General features: G+C 61.9%; 1 protein-coding gene across 4 annotated transcripts; it reads right to left on the bottom strand.

The window, feature by feature from the left end:
- Positions 1 to 846: 846 nt before the first annotated feature.
- Positions 847 to 22,977, bottom strand: HIF3A (hypoxia inducible factor 3 subunit alpha). Of its 4 annotated transcripts, XM_075915266.2 has the most exons (16): positions 22,848 to 22,970; positions 21,147 to 21,391; positions 13,040 to 13,233; positions 12,509 to 12,645; positions 12,107 to 12,191; positions 11,270 to 11,379; positions 10,236 to 10,447; positions 9,657 to 9,763; positions 8,967 to 9,114; positions 8,326 to 8,486; positions 7,891 to 8,114; positions 6,798 to 6,875; positions 6,237 to 6,607; positions 5,857 to 5,968; positions 5,544 to 5,640; positions 847 to 4,800 (listed from the first exon to the last, which is right to left on the bottom strand). In XM_075915266.2, the coding sequence occupies exons 2-16, from the start codon at positions 21,290 to 21,292 to the stop codon at positions 4,649 to 4,651; spliced, it is 2,334 nt and encodes a 777-aa protein (XP_075771381.2). In that variant the 5' UTR covers positions 21,293 to 21,391; positions 22,848 to 22,970; the 3' UTR covers positions 847 to 4,648. The 4 variants fall into 4 exon arrangements, 3 of the variants coding, with proteins under 3 accessions (XP_075771381.2, XP_089626055.1, XP_075771382.2); XM_089769929.1 differs by lacking the exon at positions 21,147 to 21,391 and having other exon boundaries at positions 22,848 to 22,977; XM_075915267.2 differs by lacking the exon at positions 6,798 to 6,875.
- Between the last annotated feature and the right edge of the window lie 3,015 nt (positions 22,978 to 25,992).

Genomic DNA, 25,992 nt, shown 5'->3' with positions numbered 1-25,992 from the left:
CGGAGCGGGCGATGGGGGGGGTTCACCCAACAACCTCACCCCTTTCTCCACATGCTGGCAATGCAGCCTCCCACCCTCCTTACAAGAGGCAGGCAAGATGCACACAAGGCATTTAGCAGGTGTTGAGGGAAACTGAGGCACAGAAAAGGGGGTGAGCTGCAGGTCATAGAGCACGGCCGTGGCAGAGCTCCTAGAGCCTCAGTTCTGGTCCCTCACCTCACTCCCTCCCCTTCCAGCCTGGTTGGGAATAAACACCTGGCATCCACACTCCTCTTACCCCCACTTCTGAGGGGTTCTTCGTCCAGACTGGGCCTTCGGTCAGAACATGCGTGAGTTAGAACACAGAGGGGCAGGGAGCCAGGACTCCTGGGTCCGATCCCTGGCTCTGGGGTCTAGTGGTTAGAGCCAGAGGGTACGTCTACACAGCAGCATTATTTTGGAATAACAAAATGCGCATCTACACTACAAGCCTTTATTTCACCGTACCGTCAAACGGGAGGATTTCTTACCCCGACTCCTGTCACTCTCATTTCACGAGGGGCAAGGGGAGGGGGAGGAAGAGTGGTTTCCCTCTTCCACTTCCTGCTGTGCAGGCAGCACCAAAAGCCAAGTGAAGCTCTTTCGACTTCAGCTACGCAATCAACACAGCCAAAGTTGCGCAGCTTATTCCGACTTTAGCCCTGCTGCGTAGATGTGCCCAGAGAAACGAGCCACTTCCAGGTGCCAGTTCGCCCCCGGCTGATTTTGTAAGAGCGCCAATCCAGCCCTCCACCCGTAGGCACCGAGAGCTCCCCTTTCCTGTGGTCCCCCCCCAGGCCCTGCAGCCAATGACAAGGCAAGCCGAGGTTTGTTACCAGACATGTTTATAGCTCACGACAGCGATAGGTCCAGAGGGGGCCAGAGGAGAGTCCAGCCCTGAAAGAAACCGGACGCACACGGGGACAGACGACAATAGAAAAAAAATACACACGCCCCAAAGCCTGGCACCAGGCAAACCCCTCTGCCCCACTCTGGGGCTGCCCCCCTCACCAGAAATCCTTCCTCTGGCAGCCCGGTCCTGAGCTCCCATCACAGCTACGTGGCTTTCAACCCCACTGGGATCCCTCCTGATTCACACCAATTCCACCACCAGAGACTACAGCGGGGTTCCCGCCTGCTTCCCACTGCATCAGCGGGATCAGAATCAGGCCCCTCCCGCCCTTACCCCACCCCCAGAGTGTTAGACCCTGGGCTTCTGGGCCCAGAGGAAGGAACAAAGGCGGGGGGGGGGGGGAGAGGGACTGTGAGGACACCAGGCCAAAAGCCCCCCCTCAATGCAAGAAACTGCTCCGTTGTAATGCAAAACAACTGGGGGGGGTGACGCTCTACAGGAGTAATCCCATTTCCCCATCTTCCACAGACCGCCCCCCTCCCCAAATTACAGGAGGGCCAGAGCAGATCCAAGTACATCTCAGCCACAGCAGTTTTAACCCCCCCCCCCCAATTAAGAAAGGAGTGGTCCTAAAAGAGGGTTGCCCCGTTGTGAAATAGCTGCCATGGGGTAGGATAAATACCCCAGGAATTTGGGGGGGGACTAACTTGGATCCCCATTGTCATGCATCCTGTCTTCCAACAGCAGCCAATGCTAGGTACCCCAGAGGGAATGAACAGAACAGGGAACTCACTGCTGCCACCCATTCCCTGTCCATACCCCACTGGAAGAGAGGAGGGTGGAAAGAGGGCGTCATACACCCCCAATGGCAGGGCTGACGAGGGGGTGCCAGGCTTTGAGGCGGAGTGCACGCGTAACAACCCAACAACAGGGAAAACGCTAACCCTACAAGAACAACAACAACAACAGGAAGAAAATGAGCACCACAATCTCGGAAAATGAAATCAACGAAACAAAACCAAAACTGCCGGCGCCGGGATGGCAGGGCGGGGCCGTGGCCGGAGAAAGGGGCACGCGGCCCTGCCCCCCAGCCCTGGGCACGTCCTCCCCCAGGCTCGGAGAAGGCCTTCGGTCTGTGCGTGTGGCCATGTGCGGCTCTGAACAGCTGCCTGGATGGGCGGAGCCCGTCTACAGATTGTGCGTGTGTTTTGTGTGTGCGCGCGTATGCGCTGCGTTCGCAACGCAATTAACAGTCAGTATTGAAACATGGCGGCCCAGGTGGGGCTCGGCTCAGCCCCCTCTTCTCCTCCCTCTCCCCATTTTCCACTAGGGTTGCCAACCATCCAGGATTGTCCTGGGGTCTCCAGGAATTCAAAATTCATCTTTAATTAAAGAGTATGTCACGTGATGAAACCTTCAGGGACACATCCACCCAAAACTGGCAACCTTCCTTCCCAGTGGCTGGCATTGGAAACTGGCAGCTGGAAAATTAACGCCTGGGGGACAGGTCCCCCAGGGAAATACGGGTAGAAAGGGGAGGTAGAGGAAACATGTCCATCACTGTTTAAATGGGCATCTGGGAAAAAAGAAAACCCACAGCCATTAATGGGAAAAAATTTGATTCACCCCGTGCAGCCATCAATCCTGGTGCCCAGCTAGGAGTGTAAACTCTGCGCAAGCACAAGTGATGGCACAAGGAACCAGGGTGGACATATCGTCCACTATCCCACTGCTGCCACCATCCCTATTGTGGGCGAGTCCAATTTAATACCACGCGAGAGATTTTCCACTGAAGCAAGTCCCCTCCTCTCATTTTGGTAAAGACAACTCAAGGAAAATAAAACCCCAACTTCTGTTCAGTGAATTGAAATAATAGTGAAACTTTCCCACGAAGTGGCTTGGAAAAGGGAGAAAAGTGGAAACTGGGATTTTGAACATAGATCTAGTTCAGTTTTCCCTGTGGGGAATCAAACCCCACCGGGACAAGGCCTGGAGAAGCGCATCTGATTGATTAGCTAGGAAAATGGAGGATTATGTCACACAAGAAATGCTCCTTCTTAACTAGTTAATTCCGTACAACACCTTTTGGGAGGGACCAGTCATCCCAGGAAAAAGGGGTTTATCTTGGGATAGCTTATTCCTGTATACGCAGGGAAATAAGCTACATGGGTCTAATTTTATCCAAGTGTTTCATCCACATTTGAGGTTGGCCCACCAGTAAAAACACAATCCTGACGTAAGGCCAGATAAGAATGCTGTCATTGTTCAGTGGTTTTCAACCTTTTTTCATGGGCGCCCTCCTAACACGCTTCAAATGGTGGTACGGACCCAGTCTGCAGAGTCCCGGGAGCAGGTGAACCACAGGCTGAAAACCACTGATCGATTCTGCCCTGTTTAATTCCAGAGCATGTAGGAAAACATCCCAGTGCCTGAAAAATTTGTTCAAACTGGGCTTGAGGAATGAGGATTCCCCCTAGCCAAGTGGAAGGAGAACTGGGGATTGAAGAAAGAATAAAAACATGGAGGGGGGGAGAGGGAATCCAGGGTGGTTTTGAAACCCTGATATGGGATTTCTCTAGGAACAGGATAATTTCCCCTGCCTACGATGTCCCTCCTCATGCATCCTACGTTCCTTGTGGGCCAGGTTGGAGATGCTCTTGTTCCCGAAGCAACCAGAAACAAAGCTTAAAAACAGCCCATTACATGGGATCTTTCTGCCTCCTCCCCCTATTTCTCTGCTCAGACAGGGCCACAGGAGGCTTTGGAAACAAGCTGCCGAGAGGCTGAAAGACGGGGGAGAGGGGGAACTGCGTCCCCGCTTCGTTGGCCTCTGCAGCATTTACGCCGTGGCTACCAAAGCCACAGTTTTGGCCACTGCAAAACAGAGAGATTTGGGCTTCTGGCCAAATAGCTGCCAGTTGGCGACTGACGGGGTGTCGTCCATCAGTCCTCCCCCCCCCCCCCCCGGCCCATTGTGCTCCCTCCCCCCTCGGGGGCAAGAAGAGAGGGCATCGCTGAGGTAAATGTGGCAAGAGGCACCAGGAGGATTCTGGGTAAGGATGGGGGGAGAGGAGAGGGGGGGATGAGCAGCCCCACCCCCTGGGTGGTCCCAGCTAGGACAGGGAAATGGGGGGGGGTCTGGTGGAGTGGGGGGAACAGAATAGAGGGAGAGTCAATCCTGACCCTCCTCCCGACTGGACGGGCTGAAAGTGACCCCACCCTGCACCACCACCCCGAGCAGGGAGGATGGGGGGGAGGGGCGTCCATATCCCATCGTCAGCCCAACTGACGTCCCCCCCGCTCTTGGGGCCAAAATCCAGCCAGCACAACAGCCTGGTTCCCTGGTCCGGATGTGGCTTCAGAGCACCAGTGGGGGGAGGAGAAAGAGGGCGGGGAGGGAACTGCCCCCTCCCCCATTTGGTTGGCTTATATTGCAATCCCCAGCATCGCCCCTGGGGGCAGCATTCCCCTAGCACCATTAAGGGGTGACCAGCATTAAAGGGCCCGCCGCCATTCCCCAGGGCATGGCTGGCGAGCTCCCCTCCCCCATGCACCCCAATATTTCCGGGGGGAGGCCTAAGGAACGGAATGCCCAGGGGGGGCAGGGCTGAGGTAGGTAGCATTCTCAGGGCCCCGGAGGGGAAGGCGAGCAGGTGAGTGTTGCTGGTGGGGGGTGGCGGGGAGAGGCAGGCGCCTCACCCCGGACAGACTGGGGTCGGGTTTGGTTCCGTTTGTCCCATCTGCAGAGTGGGAGCGTCAGGTGGGGGGGCCAGACCATCAGGTGGCCTGGTCCAGCTCCCCCAGGAGTTCCTCGCCTGGCTGGAAGTGCCCGCCGCTCTGCTCCAAGGCCTCGTCCTCGCCATCATACAGGGCCAGCTGAGAGAGCACTGGACCATCCACCACAAAGGGCAGCATGTCTCCCAGCAGGGCTGGAGGGAGCGGGAGGCAAGTATGTGAAAGGTAACAAAATGGGGGTAGAGAAAAAAAGGGGGGGGAGAAGAGAACAGAAAAAAAACCGAGGAAATTAATTTCATGTGGTGGGGAGTTCCACTGGTTCACAAGACAGGTGTAGCAAAGGACGCCAGCAGCAGAGCTAGCCAGTAAGTGTGCTGCTGCCCTCTGCTGGATGCAGCCAGAACTGATCAGTTCTATATGCCCTGCGCTGCTAGTTGATTCTCCCAAAGCCCCAGAAACAGGACTCCAGGCTGGGCCCGGCTGCCAGCAGCATTTACAGTGACCTCAGCTAGGTCCCTGCCCTCATGCAGGGGGCTCAGGAAGGAAACCCCTCCCAGGGTGCCTGCTGGGGAGACAAGATCGGCTGTATCCCGGCGTCCCCCACCGTGCCTCACAGGCTGTATCTAGACTGGCAAGTTGTTCCGGAAAATCAGCGGCTTTTCCGGAAAAACTTGCCAGCTGTCTACACTGGCCGCTTGAATTTCCGGAAAAGCACTGACAATCTCATGTAAGATTATACTGTAATCTCATGTCATACTATGCTGCTCCCGTTCGGGCAAAAGTCTTTTTCCGAAAGACTTTTGTGCAAAAGGGCCAGTGTAGACAGCATAGTACTGCATCCTGCCAATCTGGACGCGCTTTTCCACAAATGCTTTTAACGGAAATCATGCCAGTGTAGACGTAGCCACAGTGAGCTCCCCGGTCGTGTGGAACTCACCCATTGGTTCCTCCAGGCCCAGCGTCTTCCGACCTACCACTGTGCTGCACCGGGGGGCGCCAGCTTCCAGCCCCTCCTCCACACTCAGCAGGAAACCCTGGGGGTGCAATTGAGAGCATCAATCAGCCCTGCCTCCCCAACTCCTCCAGGCTGTCCCCTGACCGAGTCTCCTCCCACTCAGCCCCCTGGCATTCCCTCAGGCTAATCCACATCCACCCTACCTCCAATATATCCTCCCGCCCCATTCCCTCACCCGGCCCCCTCCCTCCGTCCTTTCCCTGGATCTGCCTGGCCTGGCCCCCACCAGACGTACCAGATTCAGGGAAGGCAGCAAGAAGCCATCAGACTCAGAACTGTGGGAGCGCTTCAGGGGCACCACCTCCAGGAAGTCAGTCCCTTCCTCCTCCAGGCTCAGCTCCAGGGCCCTGCAGATCAGAGAGGTAACAGGGGGGTAAAAGGGGCATGGAAGGAATTGGCTGACCCACCTCACTACAAGAGGGACCCAGGGCAGGGCAACCACAAGGCTGACAAACGTCACGTGGGCCAAAGGAAGCAAAGAATGTACCGGTGGGACTCCCTGCTGCAGGAATTGACTAGGGTTAAAAATTGGACAGGGGTGCCGGGCTACATGGGTCTGATTGGGGGTGGCTGGGATGGGTCATGGCCCCAGTGGTTCATACCCCACCCTCTCACCTCTTCCTAGCCCCCATGTGGGAGGCACGGTAATCCTTCTGGTTGCCTCCTGGGGGCACCATTGGCCCCTCCAGGTCCATGGGCTCCTCTTCCGGGGGCTGAAGGGACCGGGTCTGGCTCAGGCTGGTCTCGCTGCCCCAACGGAGCAAGCCGGGCAGGTCAGGTTCACGGCCAGACACCCCATGGAAGCTGCTGGAGCGGGGCCGTGGCGGGGGCGAGGCCGGTGGCAGCGGGGGGCCCTTTCTCCTGGCCGCAGCAGGATCGCCCCGCTTCTCGGCCAGCCAGGGGGGCTGCTCGGTGCCGCTGAGCTGGAAATCGTCGTCCATCGAGATGTACGGAGCCAGCATCTCCAGGTCGAGCGCCTCGTAATCCTGCAGGGGCAGCCCAGCATTAACCCCCACCCTGCCCCAAGATGCAGCCACCTCTGGGGCAAGGCCCCTGGGGGCAAGACCACACGTATGGCTCCAGGAGGCAGGAACCGGGGCCGGAGGGAGAAGGGAGCTGGGAGCCCTGAGGGGACAGAGTCCCTGGGCAACAGGGGTCACTGGCCCCCCCCAGTACCTGCAGCGCCGTCTCCACGGCCTCCTGGGTGGAGGCGAAGAGCTTCTGCACGTCCTGCATGTCGAAGGGCAGCTCGGCCTGGGGGCGACGGGCAAAGGGACGGAGCACGGGCCACGTGGGCACCCTCTCTTCATGGCTCCGGCCCCTGCTAGCCCCATTCCCACAGGCCCCCAGCCCCTCCCCCTCCCTCCCCTGCTGCCCCATTCCCACAGGCCCCCAGCCCCTCCCCCTCCCTCCCCTGCTGCCCCATTCCCACAGGCCCCCAGCCCCTCCCCCCCCTCCCCTGCTGCCCCCCACCCCTCCCCCCCCCCCTACCCCCTCCCTCCCCCTCCCCTCCCACAGGCCCCCAGCCCCTCCCCCTCCCTCCCCTGCTGCCCCATTCCCACAGGCCCCCAGCCCCTCCCCCCCACTCCCCCCTCCCCCCCTCCCTCCCCCTCTCCCCTGCTGCCCCCATTCCCACAGGCCCCCAGCCCCTCCCCCCCACAACCCCTCCCCCCTCCCTCCCCTGCTGCCCCATTCCCACAGGCCCCCAGCCCCTCCCCCTCCCTCCCCTGCTGCCCCCACAACCCCTCCCCCCCACAACCCCCTCCCTCCCCTGCTGCCCCATTCCCACAGGCCCCCAGCCCCTCCCCCCACAACCCCTCCCCCTCCCTCCCCTGCTGCCCCATTCCCACAGGCCCCCAGCCCCTCCCCCCACAACCCCCACCCCCTCCCTCCCCTGCTGCCCCCATTCCCACAGGCCCCCAGCCCCTCCCCCCACAACCCCCTCCCTCCCCTGCTGCCCCCATTCCCACAGGCCCCCAGCCCCTCCCCCCACAGCCCCCACCCCTCCCCCCCCTGCCCCCAGGCTCCCCTGCCCCCCCCCCCTGCTGCCCCCATTGATGCAGCCCCACCTCCTCTTCTCCCCACTATATTGACAGCCCTTCCGCTGCCACCACGGAGAACATTCCCCTCAGTGCAGCCCCCAGCCCCCATCCCCCTGCTATCCTCCACCCCGCCACGCACAGACCCCCTCTCCTCCCATGGACACAGCTCCCTGCTCCCCCTCCCCCCATAGCCCAGCCCCCTCGCTGCCCCACAAGAGGTCCCTTACCGGAGCAGTGCCCTTGGCAGCATCCTGCGGCTGCGGACCGGGCTCGGGGGAGGGCCGTGTGCGTGGGGCGGCCCCCCCACTGGCCCGGGCTCCAGGCGGGTCGAAGATGGGCCCCAGCAGCCGCTGCAGGTCGGGGCTGCAGAACCGGCGCGGGTCACGCTGCAGCTCCACCTCGCTCACGTGGGCCGGGCGCAGGAAGGCCAGGAGCCGGGGACCCTGCCGCTCTACGGGGACCAGCGTCACGGGGGTGAGTGACATGGACACAGCTCCCCCCCCAGCCCAACCCCCTCGCTGCCCCTCAAGCGGTCCCTTGTGGGGGGTCCCGCCAGCCCCCGACTCTCCGCCCTGCCCTGGGACCCGGAGATCTGCCCCCACCCCTCATCTCTGCCACCCTACCCCTACCCTCGACTGGCTCCCTTTTGCCATGCTCCATACCGAAGCTGAGGTTAAGGATGGTCTCCCCTGTGTCCGGGTCCAGTTCCTCGGGGCTGCCGTTGGCTTGGCTGGCTGGGTCAGGATCTGGAGGCAAGCGCCGCCCCTCACCCTGGCGTTCGGTCTGCTCCAGTGACAGCACCACACCCATCTCCTCCACCTGGCTGTAAGGGGAACAGGATGGGGGGAGGGAGGAGTGAGGGGAGGAGCCCTGTTTCCACAGGTGTCAGGGGCCAGCAGCTCACACCAGCTCCAGCACTGCAGGATGCAGTCGGAAGCGCTCTACTGTGTGTCATGGCCCCTATACTGCTGTCAGCAGATAGGGATTCTCCTTCTACTCCGCTGGCGCAAGACAATCTGGGTTCTGTGTGGGATAGGCTGAGGGGCCAGAAAGCCCTGGGCGCTGTGGATTTCCCACAGCTCGGCTCTGCCAGCTCAGCCAAAGGATACGGAGCAATTTATGCCCATTGTCACCTCCCCAGCAAAGCCCAGCACCCCCAAACCAGCGGGGCCACACTGAGCAGGAGTGGCCAAGGGCCAGTCTGCTCAGAACGGCTGCCCATCACGGAGAGGCCTAGGACATGACTCCTCCCACTCACAGAAGACAAGCCCCGCCCACTCCCCAACATCCCGGCCCCCCCCACCTGAGGACGAAGTGGACGCAGACGACACTCTCGGGCTGGGAGTTCTTGCTGTTGGAGATGACGGTGGCCTGGGTCTGGGCCCACAGGTAGCCCCCGCTCTTGGCCAGGAAGCGGTACTGGCCTGTCACCGCCTGCCCTTTGCTCAGCACTGCGGGGAGGAGCGGAGGGGTCAGAGCCACCCACGGGATGGGATGGGGCAGGAGACAGAGACGGCACGGGACACGGCGGGACAGAGAGACAGACAGAAAAGCGGGGCAGAGAGAGAGGGCCCGGGTGGACACAGAAAGAGAGAGAGGACGGACAGACGGCCTGAGGAACGGCACAGACGGACGGGATGGCCAGAGATGGGGGGCAGTAGGAAAGGAGGCTCTTGCACTGGCGCGAGGCAGCGGTGGGGATGGGAGACCAGGCTGGAAGGCCATGCTCTGCATTAAGAGGGGGTGTGCACCAAGCGAGACAGATCGCCTCCCATAGAAAGCAAACACACTGGCTAGGCGGTGCATTTTCGCCCCCTGCCAGATGCACTGGGAACTGCTCCTCCGTGTGTCATAGCCCCAGTACTGCTCACAACGAATGGGGATTCTCCTTCAGCAGCAGCAGCGGGTGGGAAGGCTTTCAGAGCAGGGAGATCTGGGGGGCTCTCACTGTCGTTGCAGAGGATGGGGAAGGGGTGCCCGGGGGGTTACTTACGGGTGTGGATGCTCTTGCTGACGGAGTCGGAGTCCAGGGCATGGATGTACTCGTAGATAGAGCAGCCCAGCAGCTCTTCGGGCGTGTATCCTGCCACCTCTGCAATCCTGCCCAGGAGACGGGGGGAGGGGAAATCAGCAAGGCATCCTCCCCCCCCCCCCACTCCAGTATCGACCCTCCCCCTCCATCCCAGCCGGATCCCACAAAGCTCGGAGTACCCCCGCGAATCCTGAGCAACGTCAGGCCAGCCAGTGCCCCAGTGCCCACTCCCAGAGTGTCAGAGTGGGAGGGGGGACTCAGGCTTCAAGGGGGAGAAAGGAGGGGGTCCTGTGGGGGAGGGGATGAATATACAGCAGAGCAGAGGGGAGGGCCTATGAGCAGCGTGGGGTGAACACAGGGCACCCCAGGGAAGAAACCCCCATGAGAGCAACGTAAAGGAGAGGGAAGGGCGGGGGGGTACGCTGGGGCTGTGCCCTCGCTGGGTGGGGAAGGGAGCTGGGAGGGCAGGGCCCCTGGCGGGGGTGGGGTGAGGGTGGGGACCCAGTGGGGGCGGGGCTCCCATTAGCCACGCCCTCTCACCTCTCGTCGCAGTAGGTGAACTTCATGTCCATGCTGTGCTGGCTGAGGAAGGTGCTGCTGTCCAGGGGGGTCTCGATGTTGGCCGGGTGGGGGATGGCCTCGCAGATCAGCATCAGGCAGCGCAGGGGGGGCTCCACGTACCCCCCCTCTGCCTCCTCTGGCCCCTCCCGTGCCGGCGTGTAGGACCGCATGTGGCCAGCACAGTGCAGCACCTGGGGGTGGGGGGGGGCAGTCAGATCCCTCCCGCGCCCGGCTCCACATCCGACACCTCGCCTGGGATGCCATGCCAGAGGGGTCTAGAACGCCGTCTCCATGACAACCCGCTCACCCGTTCCAAAACCCTTCCCCCCCCGCTGTTCTAGAACTCCGTTGTCATCCTAAACCCCCCCATTCTTTTCTAGAACCCTGTTTCCATAGCAACCCACCCGCAGCTGCTCCAGAAGTTCACGTCCACACCCTCCGCCCGGTGCTAGAACCCATATCCGCGCTGCCCCCTGCTGCTCTAGAACCCCCGTTTCCTAGCAACCCACCCACGGCTGTTCAGAAATCCGTATCCATGCCAACCTCCTCCCCTCCCCGTTTCAGAACCTCCTTCCCATGATGCACCCGGCAAGTTCTCTAGAACACGGTTTCCATAGCGACACACCCACCGCTGTTCTAGGACCCTGCTTCCGTTGGGCTCTCCCCCCCCCCCTGCACTGTCTCCAGAAGACTGTCTCCATGCCCATCTCACCCCAGTGCAGCTTGGGAACCTGTATACAAGCGCTTCTGGAGCCCGGTTTCCATAGCAACCCACCCCGGCCCCAGGCCCACACAGCCACCCAGCTCTAGAACCCCATTGCCTAGTCGCAGTCCTAGAACCCCGTTTGCACAGCCACTCGGACGCTGTCTCCATAGCAACCCCTGCCCACGCTGAGCCAGGGCAGAGTTCCAAGGTGCTCTGGACTGCTCTAGAACCCATTCCCTTCCCCCCTCCCCCATCTGTTCTAGAGCCGAGGGCCGCCCCGGCTGCGGCCATCTCCCCTGCGCCGGACCTTCCAGGTGGCGGACTTGAGGTTGACGGTGCGCCCCCTGCTGGTCAGGGTGCTCTTCATGCGCAGGGAGAAGCTGCGCTCCGTCTTCACCTCCTTCTTCTTAGAGAAGCCTGCGGCAAGGGAGGGGGCAGGACAGCGTCAGCGGGTGCCCCGTGGGGGAGAGGGGCAGCGGAGGGCGTGGGACTGAGGGGAGGGTAATCTCGAGGGGCGGTACAGGGCCTGCATGTGACACGGGGGGGGGGCTGCTGGAGGGGTACTGAGTAGATGGGGCGCATCTGGGATACAGAGGGGTTGAGAGGGGACTGACATGGGGACCTGGGGAAGGTGGGGGCTGGGGGACCACTTGCCCTGCAAAGGGGGCACTCAACCTGGGGGGGCAATAGGAGGAGGGATGGGGGGTCACGGGGAGAGTGCGCATCCTGCTAGGGGAGAAACTAGGGGTGGAGCGTAGGGGAGCACTTACCCTGGAGGGGGGCTACAGGGAGGCACTCAGCTTGCCAGGAGCAGGGAGGTTGGGGGGGGACATTAATCCTGCTAGGGGAGTTGGGGGAACTGGGGGGGCACTCGCCCTTTCGGGGGGGGGTTAAGGGGGAACATGGGGGGCTCTCACCTTGCCAGGAGGATTGGGGGACCCATGGCGGGTGATCGCTCTGCCTGGGATGGGGAACTGGGGGACCCGCAGAGGGGAAGTCTTCCTGCTGGGGTAGGAGAACCACAAGGGAGTGCTCCTCACCCTACGGGGGGGGGGGGGGGGGAGGGAGGGGCTCCCCTGCCAGAGGGAACCGGGGGGGCTCCCCCTGCTAGGGAGGGGTTGGGGGAACAATGGGGGCCACTCACCCTGCCGGGGGCTCAGCACATCCTGCAGCTCTTCCTGGTCACAGGGGTGGATGAAGTCGAAGACGCTGTGCCCGATGAGCTCCAGCTGGGGGGGGGAGGGGGAATCACAGCCAGTGTTGGAAGTGGGGGGGGCACCGTACTGCCAGGCCTCACCCCCAGCTCCATCTCTGCACCAGCCCCATGCACCCCCGATCCCTAGGTACTGGAGCAGGACAACCAGCCGACGGATTAACCACCCCCGCCAGGCAGTGCCGTGCCCCCCCTTCCCCCCCAGGGCTCAGGAGATCCCGGAGGGGGGCGGGGACCATGGCAGCAGGACGCAGGGAGCCGGGATGGAGCCGCAGGGAGGCGGGAGTTAGCCATGGGGGAGGGAGGCATGGCAGCGGCCCTCTCCCCACTCACCTGGGTCAGGCCCAGGTGTTTGCTGACGTTCTCCGACAGGTAGGCCATGTCACCCTCCTCCGTCAGCACCATGACGAAGCCATCCAGCGCCTTCAGGTAACAGGCGTCCACCTGCTCCGGCTGCCCACGCCACTCCTCTGCGGGCCACAAGCACGGGGGTCAGCCGGGCCCTGCCCAGGCCAGGGAATTCCCAGTATAAACCCATCTGAGAGCAACAGGTTCCAGTGAGCCTGCAAGCTGCCTATATCGGGGGCCCATCCAGCCTGCAGTCCCCCATGGCTCAGAGCCCCCTGCCTGGTATCCGCCCTGCCCCATCCCTCATCCGTCAACCCATCCAGCCAGTGCCCAGCACTAGTCCACCCCGGACGCCCCCAAACCAGCTAAGTCTCCCCCACAGCGCCCAGGCGGACGGAATCCCCTTCCTGACCCCGGCACCCTGAAGCCTGCGATTTCATTGAGCCTACCCGGGTGCTGGGAGCGGGCCGCGCCAGTGCCCCCCGCCGGCACCCAAAGGTGGGGAGGGGGCCTCACCCGAGGTGACGAGCTTGTGCATGCGCAGGTAGCTGATGGTGAGGCGCATGATGGAGGCCTTGTCCAGGTGGGCGCTGACGCCCCGGGCGAAGGGCAGGGTGTGGGCCAGCTGGTAGAACACTTCCGTCTCCTTGCTGCGCCGGCATCGCGCCGCATCCCGCGACTTCTCCTTGCGGATATCCGTCGTAGACCTGCTGCTGGGCCGGCGGGGAGGAGAGCCAGCTCAGGGGACTCGCTCTGTGGGGACGCAGGCCCCCTCCGGCCCCGCGTATGCACCCTCCCCTGGGGCCTAGCCCTGCCTCTGGGAGGGGAGTGAGGTCTAGTGGGCAGAGCAAGAGGCTGGAAGCCAGGACTCCTGGGTTCTCTTGCCAGCTGTGCTGCTGATTGGCTGTGACTTTGGGAAGGGGAGATGGCTCAGTGCTCCAGCCCCACGAGTCCCCCCACCCCCGGACGCCGGACATGGGTCCCCTCACCCCTGACTAGACTCAGACGAGCAGGGTCCCCCTGAACCCCGGTCACCCAGCTCCTCCTGGCGCCCTGCGGAATATCCTAGTAGGGGAAGGGGACAGATCAGGGGACGGGAAAACTCCAGGGGCACCCTCTGGAATCCCCCACACCACCAGGGAGCCCCCAAAACACCCCCCCCCCCCGGCTCCTGCATGAGGTCCTTAATGATAGGGATAGAAATGGGGAGGGGGAAGATGTGGGGAACCCTGAGGAGCAGGCGGCGGTGGGGGTGGGGGGTGTCTAGGCCAACTCTGCATAGGAAAGAGATTAAGAACATTTCTCCCCTCCCATAATTGAAAATCCCCCCCGGCACCCCCCCATCCCAGTGCCCCCTGCCACTCCCCACCCCTGTACCCCCAATGTCCCAGTGCCCCCTGCCGCTCCCCACCCCTGTACCCCCAATGTCCCAGTGCCCCCTGCTGCTCCCCACCTCTGTACCCCCAATGTCCCAGTGCCCCCTGCCACTCCCCACCCCTGTACCCCCAATGTCCCAGTGCCCCTGTTTGTTCCCCACTCTTATGGTCCCCAATATCCCATTGGCCACTGCCTGCTCCCCACTTCTGTACCCCCAATAGCCCAGTGCTACCTGCCCACTTCCCATCCCTGTACCCCAATATCCCAATGTCCCCTGCGCACTCCCCACTTCTGTACCCCAATATTATAGTGCTCCTGTTTGCTCCCCACCCGTAGCCCAATATCCCAGTGCCCTTGCCTGCTCCCCTCTTCTGTACCCCCAATGCCTCAGTGTCCCATTCACTCCCCACCTCTGTCCCCCAATATCTCAGTACCTCCTGCCTGCTCCCCACTTTTGTACCCCCATGTCCCCGTGCCCCTGCCCGCTCCCCACTTCTGTACTCCCCAATATCCCAGTGCCCCGCCTGCTCCCTCCCTGTGCCCCCAGTATCCCCATGCCCCTGCCTACTCCCCACTCTTGGTCCCCCAATATCCCACCCAAGCGCCCTGACTATTATGGTGCCTGCTGCTCCCCCCAATATCCCAGTTTCACTCCCCCTCCAGCTCCTACCCAGACCATCTCCTGTCTCTGCACCCCCGGCATCACCGGCTCCTTTCCAGCCTGGCTCGGGCTGCTGTGGCCAGACCCGCCCGTGCTCCTGGGGCCCAGCTGCCGAGCCCGACCCCTCCTCCCTGCCCGCCAGAGAACAGCCTGTTCTGCCTTTGTCCTTGGCCCGTTGCCCACTTCCCACCCCACCCTGGGAGCGGGCGTTTGGGAGAACATGGGCCTTTGCCAGAGGTATCCCGGCATCTCCGCCGGCGACGCGCCACGGGAGGGGGGCTCGGGGCCAGTGGAGGTGGGAACCTGGCAAGGGGGTGGGGGCAAAAGCTAGCCCCAGCTGGGGTGCTCCAGTGGGGAAAGGTCTGAGCCGTGGAAGGGGATGAAATCCGGGCACCACAGCAGGAAGGCGCAGACACACGGAGGCAGCCGCTCACTCGTGCCCTGAGTTGCAGAGTTCTCTGTCTGATGGGTGCTGGGGGATTACGGCCGAGGGAGACCTGGCAAGGCTGGCGCAGGGCACGTGGGGGGCAGCAGCAGGAGGGGTGGCTGTGAGCTTCCTCAATGCAGTGCCCCAACACCTGCCTCAGAGCAAGCTTGGGCGGCGGAGGGAACAACGCTGTGTTATGACGGCAGGTGGGAGCTGCGCAACGAGCACCCGAGAGCAGGTGGCCGACCCCTGGGAACAAACAGCTCAAGGCCAGGATGCCCCTTCAGCCCCCAAAACGTGCGCACCCCCTTTGATTTCACCCCCCTCCCCCGATGCAGGCCAGGGTTCAGCTGGCAGCTTTGCTTCTCAGCTCGAAGGGCTGAACACCGGAGCTGCGAGCTTCCCCGGAGCAGTGCCGTGCATCGCACCCAGTGTGGGACCTTAGAGCTGTGAGCTTCCCTGGAGCAGTGCCCTGCCTAGCACCCAGTGTGGGACCTTGGAGCTGTGAGCTTCCCTGGAGCAGTGCCCTGCCTAGCACCCAGTGTGGGGCCTTGGAGCTGTGAGCTTCCCTGGAGCAGTGCCCTGCCTAGCTCCCAGTGTGGGGCCCCGGAGTTGTGAACTTCCCCGGAGCAGTGCCCTGCCTAGCACCCAGTGTGGGACCTTGGAGCTGTGAGCTTCCCTGGAGCAGTGCCCTGCCTAGCTCCCAGTGTGGGGCCCCGGAGCTGTGAACTTCCCCGGAGCAGTGCCCTGCCTAGTTCCCAGGGTGGGACCTTGGAAGTTGTGAGCTTCCCCAGAGCAGTGCCCTGCCTGGCACTCAGAATGAGACTCCTCCATGGGTGAGTTAAGCCACTTTTCCATCATCTGTCCATGAAATACAGAACCTCTGCCCCCGCATCCCCTCCCCACCCCGCAGCGAGGGTCCTTCACTCTCTACAAGAGAGCTCCAGCTTCCCAAAGGGTCTCTCACATCTCCCCAACATCACAAACATCCCCTCGGATCACATCACCCCTCCCCCTTCAGCAGAGACCCCCCCCAGTCCCTATTACACCCCCCATTACACTCCCCCTTTCCTATAGGACACAGACCCCTCATCACACCTCCCTTCCCCCGCACGGCTCCCCTCCCCTCTCTTCCACCGTCCATCCCCCTCTCCCCCCCCGGCCTGCCGTGTCCGCACGTGCGCTTGGCAGCCAGTCCAGGACACCGTGTTCTGCACACCGGGCTGGGTGCCAGGCCTGGCTGCCTGGAGCCGCGGGAAGGCCTGGGGAGGGGAGGGGAGGGAGCCGTCAGCCGGCCCAACCACTCACTAACCGCCAGCCCTACCTCACCCACCCCAGCAGGTCCCATCCAATCCGCCCCCCCCCAGCCTGCTTGGCCTGGGATGGGGGTCCCCAAGCTAGGGCCAGGGATCCCCCTTCACCTGCCCCCCCCCCCCCCATCAACTCCTGAACAGGCCAAAAGCTCATGCTCCTGGCTCCTCTGGGCTGGGGTGTTCTGGCCCTGCTGCCCCCAAGGGGGGGCAATAGCCCCCTCCCCTGCCCTGAATCCCCCTCCATGCCAGCCCCAGCCCCTCCCCCAAAGAGCTGGGAGCAGCAGGGAAGCATGGGATGGACATGGACACACTCGCACACTTGACATGGGTGGAAGGGGAGAGGTGATTCCTTGGCCAGCGAGAGAGTCGGGGGAGGAGGAAGGCCCCCCCCCCCCCCTGGCAAAGGACACATCCACTGCAGAGGACGGACCCTTTTCCCCTGCTCCGAAGGATAACGGAGACTCCCCGTCAGCTGGGAGCAGTCTAGGGACTATGACACACGGCTGCGCAGTGGTACACACACATGCACAGCATTTCGAGGACTGGTTGGTGCAGGGACCCCCACATGAAATGCAGCCACCTCTGGGCTGGGGCTTGGCAGCTGTAACTTCACAGCAACCTGGCCGGGGAGGGCACTGGGGCCAGCATTGACTGAGAGGGGAGAACCCTCCTCCTGCACCTGGCTCCCTCCAGCACAGCGCCCCCTAGTGTCAGCACCCGCTGCCAGGGGAGAGCGCCCCCTGCTGAATCAGCAACACTGCACCGGCGCAGGCCACGGAGCACTCCCAGCCCCTTCCACGCCCAGCCCCAGGCAGCCCATTCCTGGGTGCCGAGCCAACAGCACGAGCCGGGATGGCCGAGGACCAAGCTGCTCAAGAGCCGGGGGGCTGAGACCCTGGCAGGCTCCCCCCACCTTTCCTCCTCGCGATTCCCCGGCCCAGAGGACGGCGCCAAGAACACCGCGCCCGCACGGAGCCAGTCCCCACCAGACCCCGTGGAAAACAAGAGCCGAGCCAAACCGGGATCCAGCCCCGAACGGAGCGAGCCCCGCAGGGGAACTACGAGCACCAGGGCCGAGCCAGACCCCACCCCACGGCTAACGCCTTCTGGATCCCAAACCCGGCGAGCAGCCCAAGGGGTTAGCTCTGCTCCGAACTGGCCACCCAGCCGTTCACGGCGCCGCAGCCAGGGCCTCCGGGCTGCCCCAGCTCGCCCGCAGACGAGACGGGAGCGGGGACTAGTGGTTAGGGGGTGGGAGTCGGGACTCCTGGGTTCTTTTTGCTGTGACCTTGGGCAAATCCCTCCCCATCCCACGGCCCAGCCCCCCTTCCCAGCCAGGGGTGCCCTGCATCCAGGGGAAGGAGGCCTGGGCAGAACGGGGCTAATCCTGGGAAGGAGAGAGGGGGGGCTGACGGGGACGCAGGGTGGAGGGGGACTAACCCCTGGCAGGGCAGGGGGCCAGCCCTCCGGGCCCTGGTGGGGGGGAGGGAGAGCGTTAACCCCCCCTCCAGCCCTTGGCAGGCGGCCCAGAGGCCCCTCTCCGGCCTGGCTGGGCCTACGTGAGCAGGGTGAGAGGCGGGGGAAGCAGCGACCAAGCCGGGCCTTTTCCTGTTTGCTGCTCCCAGGGCCTGGCTAATTTTGGCTGGAACAAGACGCTTCCATGGGGCGCCACAGCCGGGCCCGGGGCCCGCAGCCTCTGCCCCCCATCCCCCACCGGTTCGCCCTGCTCCAAGGAGGGGGGTGGGTGACAGCCAGGCGGGGATCTGCCCATCTGTGAAGGGGGAGGGCAAGACCCTTTGCTGAACTCAAGGGACCCCCCCCCCCACCTCCCGGCTGGATTATGGGGCACCCACTGAGCATGTGGGGACACCGGGGTAGGGGGGCTGAGCCCTAGGTCAGAAGGGGGGGGTGAGCTGGCAGAAGAGTAACCGGGGACTGAACTGGGGGAGGGAGCAGGAGCCATGTCACCTCCCAAAGTCCCCCAAAGTGACTCCCCCACCTCTGCTGGGGTCCCGGGACAGAGCAGGGAGGGAGCAGAGTCTGACCCCGCCCCTCTCCTCCTAGCCCCGTCTCTGCCCTGCTGCTCCCACCTGCCGGTCCCTGCCTAGCTCCCTGCTCCACGCCTGGCCTTCCCCAGCTCGGAGCAGGGCCCGGCCAGCTGGCGTGGATGCCAGGCACTGGGATAAATGCTGGGAGTTGGAGGTGCCAGTTTATGGAAACTTCACCTGCAGAGATATAGGGGGGTAGGGATGGGAAAGGACCCAGCTGCCCCACAACCACAGACACGTCCCAGCCACACCCCATCGAGCTGAGGGGTTCCTGCGGAAAAGGGACCCTAAACAACCCCGAACATTTCTTAGCGCCCGTCCGCCCAGGACTCCCGCTCCGCGGTACAGGGCTGTAGGGTGATCTGGCCTCGGAGACCGGGCACCTGGGTTCTAGCCCCAGAACAGGGAGGGGAGAGGGGATCTAGTGGCTGCAGTAGGAGGGCCAGGTGCCAGGGGTCTATTCATCACTGAGTCCTCTCCTGCCTCTGGCTTCCCAGCTGTAAAATGGGGCTGAATCAGCTTATTCTTGTGCAGGGAAAGCTGGATGGGCAAGGTACACGCACTGACACCAGCCCACCCTGCGGTGACCCCCTGCTGCTGTCTCTCCCCTTTTAGCCACCCGCGTGCTGAGAAGCCGCTTCCCGAAGACACAGAGCCCTGCGCAACCCCAGCAACCCGATCCCCGTAACCTTTCCGCTAGGAGCCGTGATCTGCCGCGTCAGGAGAGCGGCACCGCCAGGGGATGGGAACTGTCCCAACGTTACATGGCAGCAGAAAATAGACCCCAACCTCCCCCCCCACACACACACACACACACCTGCTCTAACCACTGGACCCCACTCCTCTCCCAGAGCTGGGGTGAAACCTCTGGAGTCCTGGCCCCAGGCCCCCTGCTCTAACGACTCCCCTCTCATCCAAGGAGAGAATGCAGGAGTCCTGCTCCCCAGCGCTCTAACCACTAGACCCCACTCTCCCACCTACTCCGACAGCCAGGCTGTGTCTACACTTTATCCCGGAAAAACTCCACCGCGTCCAGGGAACGCATCCGCTCTTCCGCTTCTTTTGGGCGGACGAGCAGACGCGCTCTTTCGGAAGCCCCGTCTTCCTCCTCCCACGAGGGCGACGGGCTCTTCCGAGAGAGAAGGCTTTTCCGAAATCTGGCCCGCGGCAGAAGGGCCACATCTCGGAAAAGCCGCTTCCGACAAATCCATCAGGAAAAGTAGGCGAATTGCGGCGCGCTGTGGGCGTACCTGTCTCGGATCGATCAGCGTAGTGTAGACACAGCCCCCGAGAAAAGAGCTAGCAGAATCAACTGCCGTGGCATGACACGCCATCCGGACAGCTTCCCAGGCTGGGGTTGGTCACAGCCGCAGGTGCGGGCATGATCTTCTGCGTGGTGCCCGTAACTCAGTCGGCAGTGCTCCAAATGCATGCCAGGGGGTGAGGAGAGCCCCCCCCAAGTGCTTCTTGCTCACCCATGCTAGGCTACTGCCCGCTTGCTCACCTCCCAGCTGAGCAGGGCTCCGAGCATGCCACCAGCCGGGACAGTGGCATGACCCCAGCTCGGAAGGCAGGGAGGTGCCTGCCAGCGCCAGGAGGGGACCCAGCTAACAGCAAAGCTGGGGGCCTCCGGCAGACAGAGACGGGGGGCAGGAAGGGACCGGGAGGGGGGCAGAGAGGCGAGGCAGGGGATGGGTGGGGAAAGGAAGCAGGGGAGAGCAGAAGGAAGAGGTTGGCGAGACGGGCGAGGGGGTGCCGGGCTCTGCCAGCGCGACTCACCCCACGAGCGCCACGTCCGCCGGGCCCACATCCCGCCGCGTCGCCCCGCCGGCCCCGAATGCCAGCGCCTGCCGCCCGCCCCCGCCCCTAGCCCCGGATCAGCGCCGCCCCGAGCAACAGCAGGACTTGGCTGCTCCATACGGCACCAGAGGGCGCAGCCCCTCCCCCCCGCCCCACGTCACAGCTTGGCACCGGGCTGGAACATGTGATGTACACACACACACACGTGGCGCGCTCCCCCTGTCTCCCCCCCCCAAAGCACCCACGGGCAGCCGGACGGCTGCGTTACTCTGGGGAGGAACCCAGCAGGGAGAGAGTTAGTTGGGGGGGTGGGCAGGGCGGGGGCTGGGCCAGGCTCGGTGCCAGGCTGGGGCGCCCAGCAAGGGGAGGAGGGAGCTGTGCCCAGGGGGATAAATGTCCAGCCGTAGCACTGACACAGCAACCCAGGGGAGCACTGCGGACCGGGAGCGCCCCCGTGCCAACCTCCCAGCACGGAAGGGCGGAAGAACCGGGCACCGAGGAAATATCTCCCAACCCCGTGCCGAGCATGTGGGGGCTCGGCACGGAGACGGACGGCGGAGCAGCCCGTGGGCAGCGACGGTGCCAGCCGCGAGAACAGGGGGAGGATTTCTGCGCGTGCCAGCCCGAGCTGGGGAATCCCTGTTGCCGGCTGCCAGGCTGAGCAAGGCAGGGAGCAGTTCCTGCCCTGGCCAAGAGGGGGCAGCGCAAGAGGAGAACCAAGTTTCTGGATTGATACCCAACCGGCTGCTAGCCCACAGCCAGTGCCCAGCAGAGACGTTCCAGCCACCGGGTCTCAGCCCCAGTCATCACCCGCACCTGGCAGAGCAGCGGTTCCTTGCGTGCCCGGAACGCCAGAGTGGCTCGGATAGACACCAGATCCCTCGCTGGGGTAGACCGGCCCTGCCCCAGTGGCATCAATGCCCCCCGAGCTGCGCAGGCCAGAGCAAACTTTGACAAACCGGAGGATCCCAAAGAACCAAAAATCTGACACACCCACCTGGCGCTCAGCCCGCTCCCAGCGCTGCCCGGCGTGGCGGGCCCGACAGCCGCCTTTGGATAACTTTGTTCATTAAACATCGGGGTGGTTGGAAGGCACACTCCAGGGCTGGACGCCCCCCACTCGAGCCCCGGACTGGGTCTCATTTCCCTGTGCAGCGGAGACCGTCCCGGGACGCGATCCCCGCACCAGAGATCCAAGGAAAGCTCCGAACGTCTCCCCAACTCGCACCCGCCGGCCAGTTCCTATAACAGCGAGGAAACCAGACACCCGGCCCCTGAGACCCAACCCACCCACCACACCCCCGGCGGTTCTGATCCGGATGCTCAGAGAGGCCTTGGTGATGAGCGGGGTGTGAGAACCCAGTTCCCTCCCCCCCCCCCGCACACGCACAAGTGGGGATCAGCCCCCGGGGGGTTAGCCGCCCCTTTTCTCAAGGGCGTGCCAATTCAAGGGCAAACTGCTCCCCCAGCCCCCCCCCCCCCGAGCTCGCCGGAAAGTTCAGATCTAAGTCCAAACGCCCACTCCTGTGCAGGAATCGGATGCCAGCCCAGCTCAGGTGGATTCCAGCCCCACGGCGGCTGGCAGCTGGATGGAACTCGGAGGGGTTGAAAAGTCCAGCAAAAGTCAGCCCCGGGGTCCCCCACCGGCGTGTCTAGACGCAGCCCCTGCCTGGCACCACCCTGGCACCAGCCAGTTCCCTGCGGCCATCAGAAATCTGCCCCTAAAACTGTAGGGGAGGGCAGAGCAGGTTGCATTTCCCCACCCCCGCTCCCCCCTCCCCCCCGCTCTCTGGAAGGGCCCCAAATCCGATTACCCCAGTAGGGGCGGCTCATGGAGACACTGGGAGCAGGATGGTAAACAAGGAGAGTGTGTGTGGGGTGGGGGTCTGCTCACACCCACTTCCCCCCCCCGCCCCCGCTCCCTCCCCCGTGGAACTCTGGCCTGGCTGCCAAAGCTGGCCAGCATGGCCTTGGAAATGAGTGGGGGGGGGGGGTCTTCCAGCCCTCCCCCCCCCCTCCAAAATTACAGCCGATCAGACGTGGCACTGCTGTCGCTTCTGCCCAGCTGGGCGCAGCCTGCACCCCCCCCCCCAACCCCCCTCCCGCCCCCGCGTGGAATTCACCGCTGACGTCACAAGGAGCCAAACTTTGGCACTAGCGAGCCATCGCCCCTCCCCCACCCGCAATCGACCTCGCCTGCAAAGACCCCCCCCTTGGCCCCTCCGAAAACAGCCCCCGGCCTCAATGCAAGCCAGGGGGCGCCCGGTGACCGCTGCCCCCCTCCTCGCACAACTCGCGGGGAGCGTCTCTCGCCAGCCCCCCAAATCCACAAGCCCCTTGCCATGGGGGGGGGCGATTTCAGAAACATTCCTGGGGCGGGGGGGGCCTATATTGTACCAGCCTCTAGGACCCTGCTCGCTCCTGCACAGTGGGGGGGGGGGGACTACAGAGCTATTAAAAATTCGGGGGGGCAAACCAAGACCCCCCGCAACCCACAGCAAACACGCCCTGCTTGGGATCTTGCTGACTCGGCAGCTCCAAGACCCCCCAGGGCTGGGGGGGCAGGGGCTGGACCGAGCCAGCCTCGCCCGGCTGCAGCCTGGGCATCCCCCCCCCTCCACCCACTAGGCCCCGGGCCCCCAGATCTCCCCGCCTCGGGCGCCTCAGGGGTTAACTCCGGCGGGGGGGGGGACAGTACCTTGCACACTGGAGGCTGCTCTCCATGGCTCGCTCCGCAGCGCTCCCGGTGCACTGCTCCGCGCCCCACCAACTCCCGTGAAACCCCCTCCCCTGCAAGCTACTCCCCCTCCGCCGCCCCTCCCCCAGCCGTGCCATTGGCTCCCCCCTCCCCCCACAGCCCGGGCTTTCCCCCACCCCCCGGGGCCCCCTCCCCGCCATGGAGCCCTTGCAAACCCGCAGGCCCTTTGTGCTGCTGCGCGTGGGGATTGGGCGGCCGGGGTGTCACTCCGGGGCCACACGCGTCCCCCCCCCCCCCCCAGCTGGCAGATGGCTGGCCTCGAGAGCCCCTCCGCGGCCACTGCAGGGAGCTGCGGGCCACAGACTCGGAGGGATCCGGCCGGCCCCGAGCCAATCCGGAGTCACCCCCGATTGCGTCGGGGGTAGGACCGGATCCTGATCTCAGCTCTCCTGGCGCCAGTCCGGAGTCACACCGTCCCCCGAATGCAGTGGGGACATGGCTGGATTCTGACCTCAGACCCCCATTCCTCCTTCCCCCCGCGTCAATCTGGAGTCACCCCATGATTGCAATAGAGTCAGGTCCCGCACTGATCTCATCCCCTTGGGTTAATCCAGAGTCACACCGGACTGCAAGGCAGGCAGAGCTAGATTCTGATTTCAGCTTCCCTGGGGAATCAGAGTCACTCTGGAGTTACTCCCAACTGCAGTGGGGTTTAATGGGGCCAGATTCTGATCCCAGCTACCCCAGGGTCAATCCGGAGTTACCCCCGGATTGCAGCAGGGTCAGGCCAGGCTCTGATCTCAGCTCCCCCAGGTTTGTCTACACCTAAACATTAATTCGGATTAAGGTAGGGTGTGAATGGAAATAACTCCATGTGTGGAGGCTCTTATTGCAGATTAGGAAGGCCCTTTTCTGGTTTAACTGAATGCGCTTCTGAAGCCAATGATGCTAAACCAGAACAAGGCAGGACCAAGATTGTTCCCATGGAGTGGTTCTGGATTAGCTCCCTGTGTAGACAGCTCTTTGTTGTTATTATTAGTAATCCAGTTTGTTCTAGCAGTGCCTTGGAGCCAGCCAAGGTTCGGGCTCCAGACGCAGATTCTGCTGTGTTACACTGGGTTACATCTGGCTATGACCCAGTTTGGATCTCAGTTACACCACCTGGCACTCGTGCAGGAGAATTAAGGCTAAATCCTCATCCGATTCTTGAGAGCCTCTCAATCCAGATTGGCTCCATAGACTTCACTGCTATTTGGAATCGGTTCTGACCAGTGATCCCCAGGAGCTGAGCCCTTGGGCGACCACCCAGGAGAGAGTCAAATGCCGCCCAGTGGATTAGCAGGGCGCCCACAACCGGCAGCCTGTGTTTCTACTGGTGGTGCACATCCGCCCCTGCCTCGGTGCACAGAACAAAATTTATCCTGCACGTTGGTGTTAAAAATTAGAGAGAACAATTAAAATAACGCACATTGGAAAAAATAACCCCTAGTATGCATATATAATATGATGGGGGCTAATTTAGCTACAACTAATCAGGAAAGAGATCTTGGAGTCATTGTGGATAGTTCTCTGAAGACGTCCACACAGTGTGCAGCGACAGTCAAAAAAGCAAACAGGATGTTTGGAATCATTAAAAAAAGTGATAGAGAATAAGACGGAGAATATCTTATTGCCCTTATCTAAATCCATGGTACGCCCACATCTGGAATACTATGTACAGATGTGGTCTCCTCACCTCAAAAAAGATCTACTGGCATTAGAAAAGGTTCAGAGAAGGGCAACTAAAATGATGAGGGGTTTGGAACGGGTCCCATATGAGGAGAGATTAAAGAGACAGGGACTTTTCAGCCTGGAAAAGAGGAGACTAAGGGGGGATAGGATAGAGGTCTATAAAATCATGAGTGGTGTGGAGAAAGTGAATAAGGAAAAGTTATAATATAAGGACTAGGGGCCACCAAATGAAACGAATGGGCAGCAGGTTTAAAACAAATAAAAGGAAGTTCTTCACACAGCGCATTGTCAATCTGTGGAACTCCTTGCCTGAGGACTTCGTGAAGGCTAGGACTATGACAGGGTTTAATATCTGTGATGTAGATATTGGGATAGAGAGTACGCTTATTAAGTTTGCAGATGATACCAAACTGGGTGGGGTTGCAACTTCTTTGGAGGATAGGGACATAATTCAAAATGACCTTAGCAAGTTAGAGAAATGGTCAGAGGTAAACAGGATGAGGTTTAATAAAGAGAAATGCAAAGTGCTCCACTTAGGAAGGAACAATCAGTTCCATACATACAAGATGGGAAGCGACTGTCTAGGAAGGAGCATGGCGGAAAGGGATCTAGGGGTCATAGTGGACCACAAGTTGAATATGAGTCAACAGTGTGATGCTGCTGCAAAAAAAGCAAATATGATTCTAGGTTGTATCAACAGGTGTGTTGTAAGCAAAACTCGTGAAGTCATTCTGCAGCTCTACTCTGCGCTAGTTAGGCCTCAGCTGGAGTACTGTGTCCAGTTCTGGGCGCCACATTTCAAGAAAGATGTGGAGAAATTGGAAAGGGTACAGAGAAGAGCGACAAGAATGATTAAAGGTTTAGAGAACATGACCTATGAAGCCAGGCTTCATGAACTGGGCTTGTTTAGTTTGGAAAAAAGAAGATTAAGGGGGGACATGAGAGCGGTTTTCAAATATCTAAAAGGGTGTCACAAGGAGGAAGGAGAAAATTTGTTCCTCTTGGTTTCTGAGGACAGGACAAGGAGTAATGGGCTTAAAGTGCAGCAGGGGAGGTTTAGATTGGACATTAGGAAAGAATTCCTAACTGTCAGGGTGGTCAAATATTGGAATAAATTGCCGAGGGAGGTGGTGGAATCTCCCTCTATGGAGATATTTAAGAACAGGTTAAATAGACATCTGTCAGGGATGGTGTAGACAGAGCTTGGTCCTGCCTTGAGGGCGGGGGGCTGGACTCGATGACCTCTCGAGGTCCCTTCCAGTCCTATGATTCTATGATTCTATGAAAAGAGAACTAGATAAATTCATGGAGGTTAAGTCCATAGATGGCTATTAGCCCGTATGGGTCAGGAATGGTGTCCCAGCCTCTGTTTGTCAAAGGCTGGAGATGGATGGCAGGAGAGAGATCGCTTGAT

This window comes from Pelodiscus sinensis, chromosome 18 (assembly GCF_052426305.1).
Source record: "Pelodiscus sinensis isolate ZL-2025 chromosome 18, ASM5242630v1, whole genome shotgun sequence".
In the NCBI taxonomy this organism is placed as follows: Eukaryota; Metazoa; Chordata; order Testudines; family Trionychidae; genus Pelodiscus; species Pelodiscus sinensis.
The sequence above is the reverse complement of the archived record's forward strand: the minus strand, read 5'-3'. Positions and strand labels throughout refer to the sequence as shown.

What these genes read in the sequence shown, in the direction of transcription:
- HIF3A (XM_075915266.2), bottom strand. Translation starts at nt 21,292, where the DNA reads ATGAGACCCAGTCCGGGGCTCGAGTGGGGGGCGTCCAGCCCTGGAGTG. An exon ending in TTCACCTACTGCGACGAGAG is followed by an intron (nt 9,764 to 10,235) that starts GTGAGAGGGCGT and finishes TCTCCTGGGCAG; the next exon opens with GATTGCAGAGGTGGCAGGAT. An exon ending in CAGCAAGAGCATCCACACCC is followed by an intron (nt 9,115 to 9,656) that starts GTAAGTAACCCC and finishes TCCTCCCCGCAG; the next exon opens with TGCTGAGCAAAGGGCAGGCG.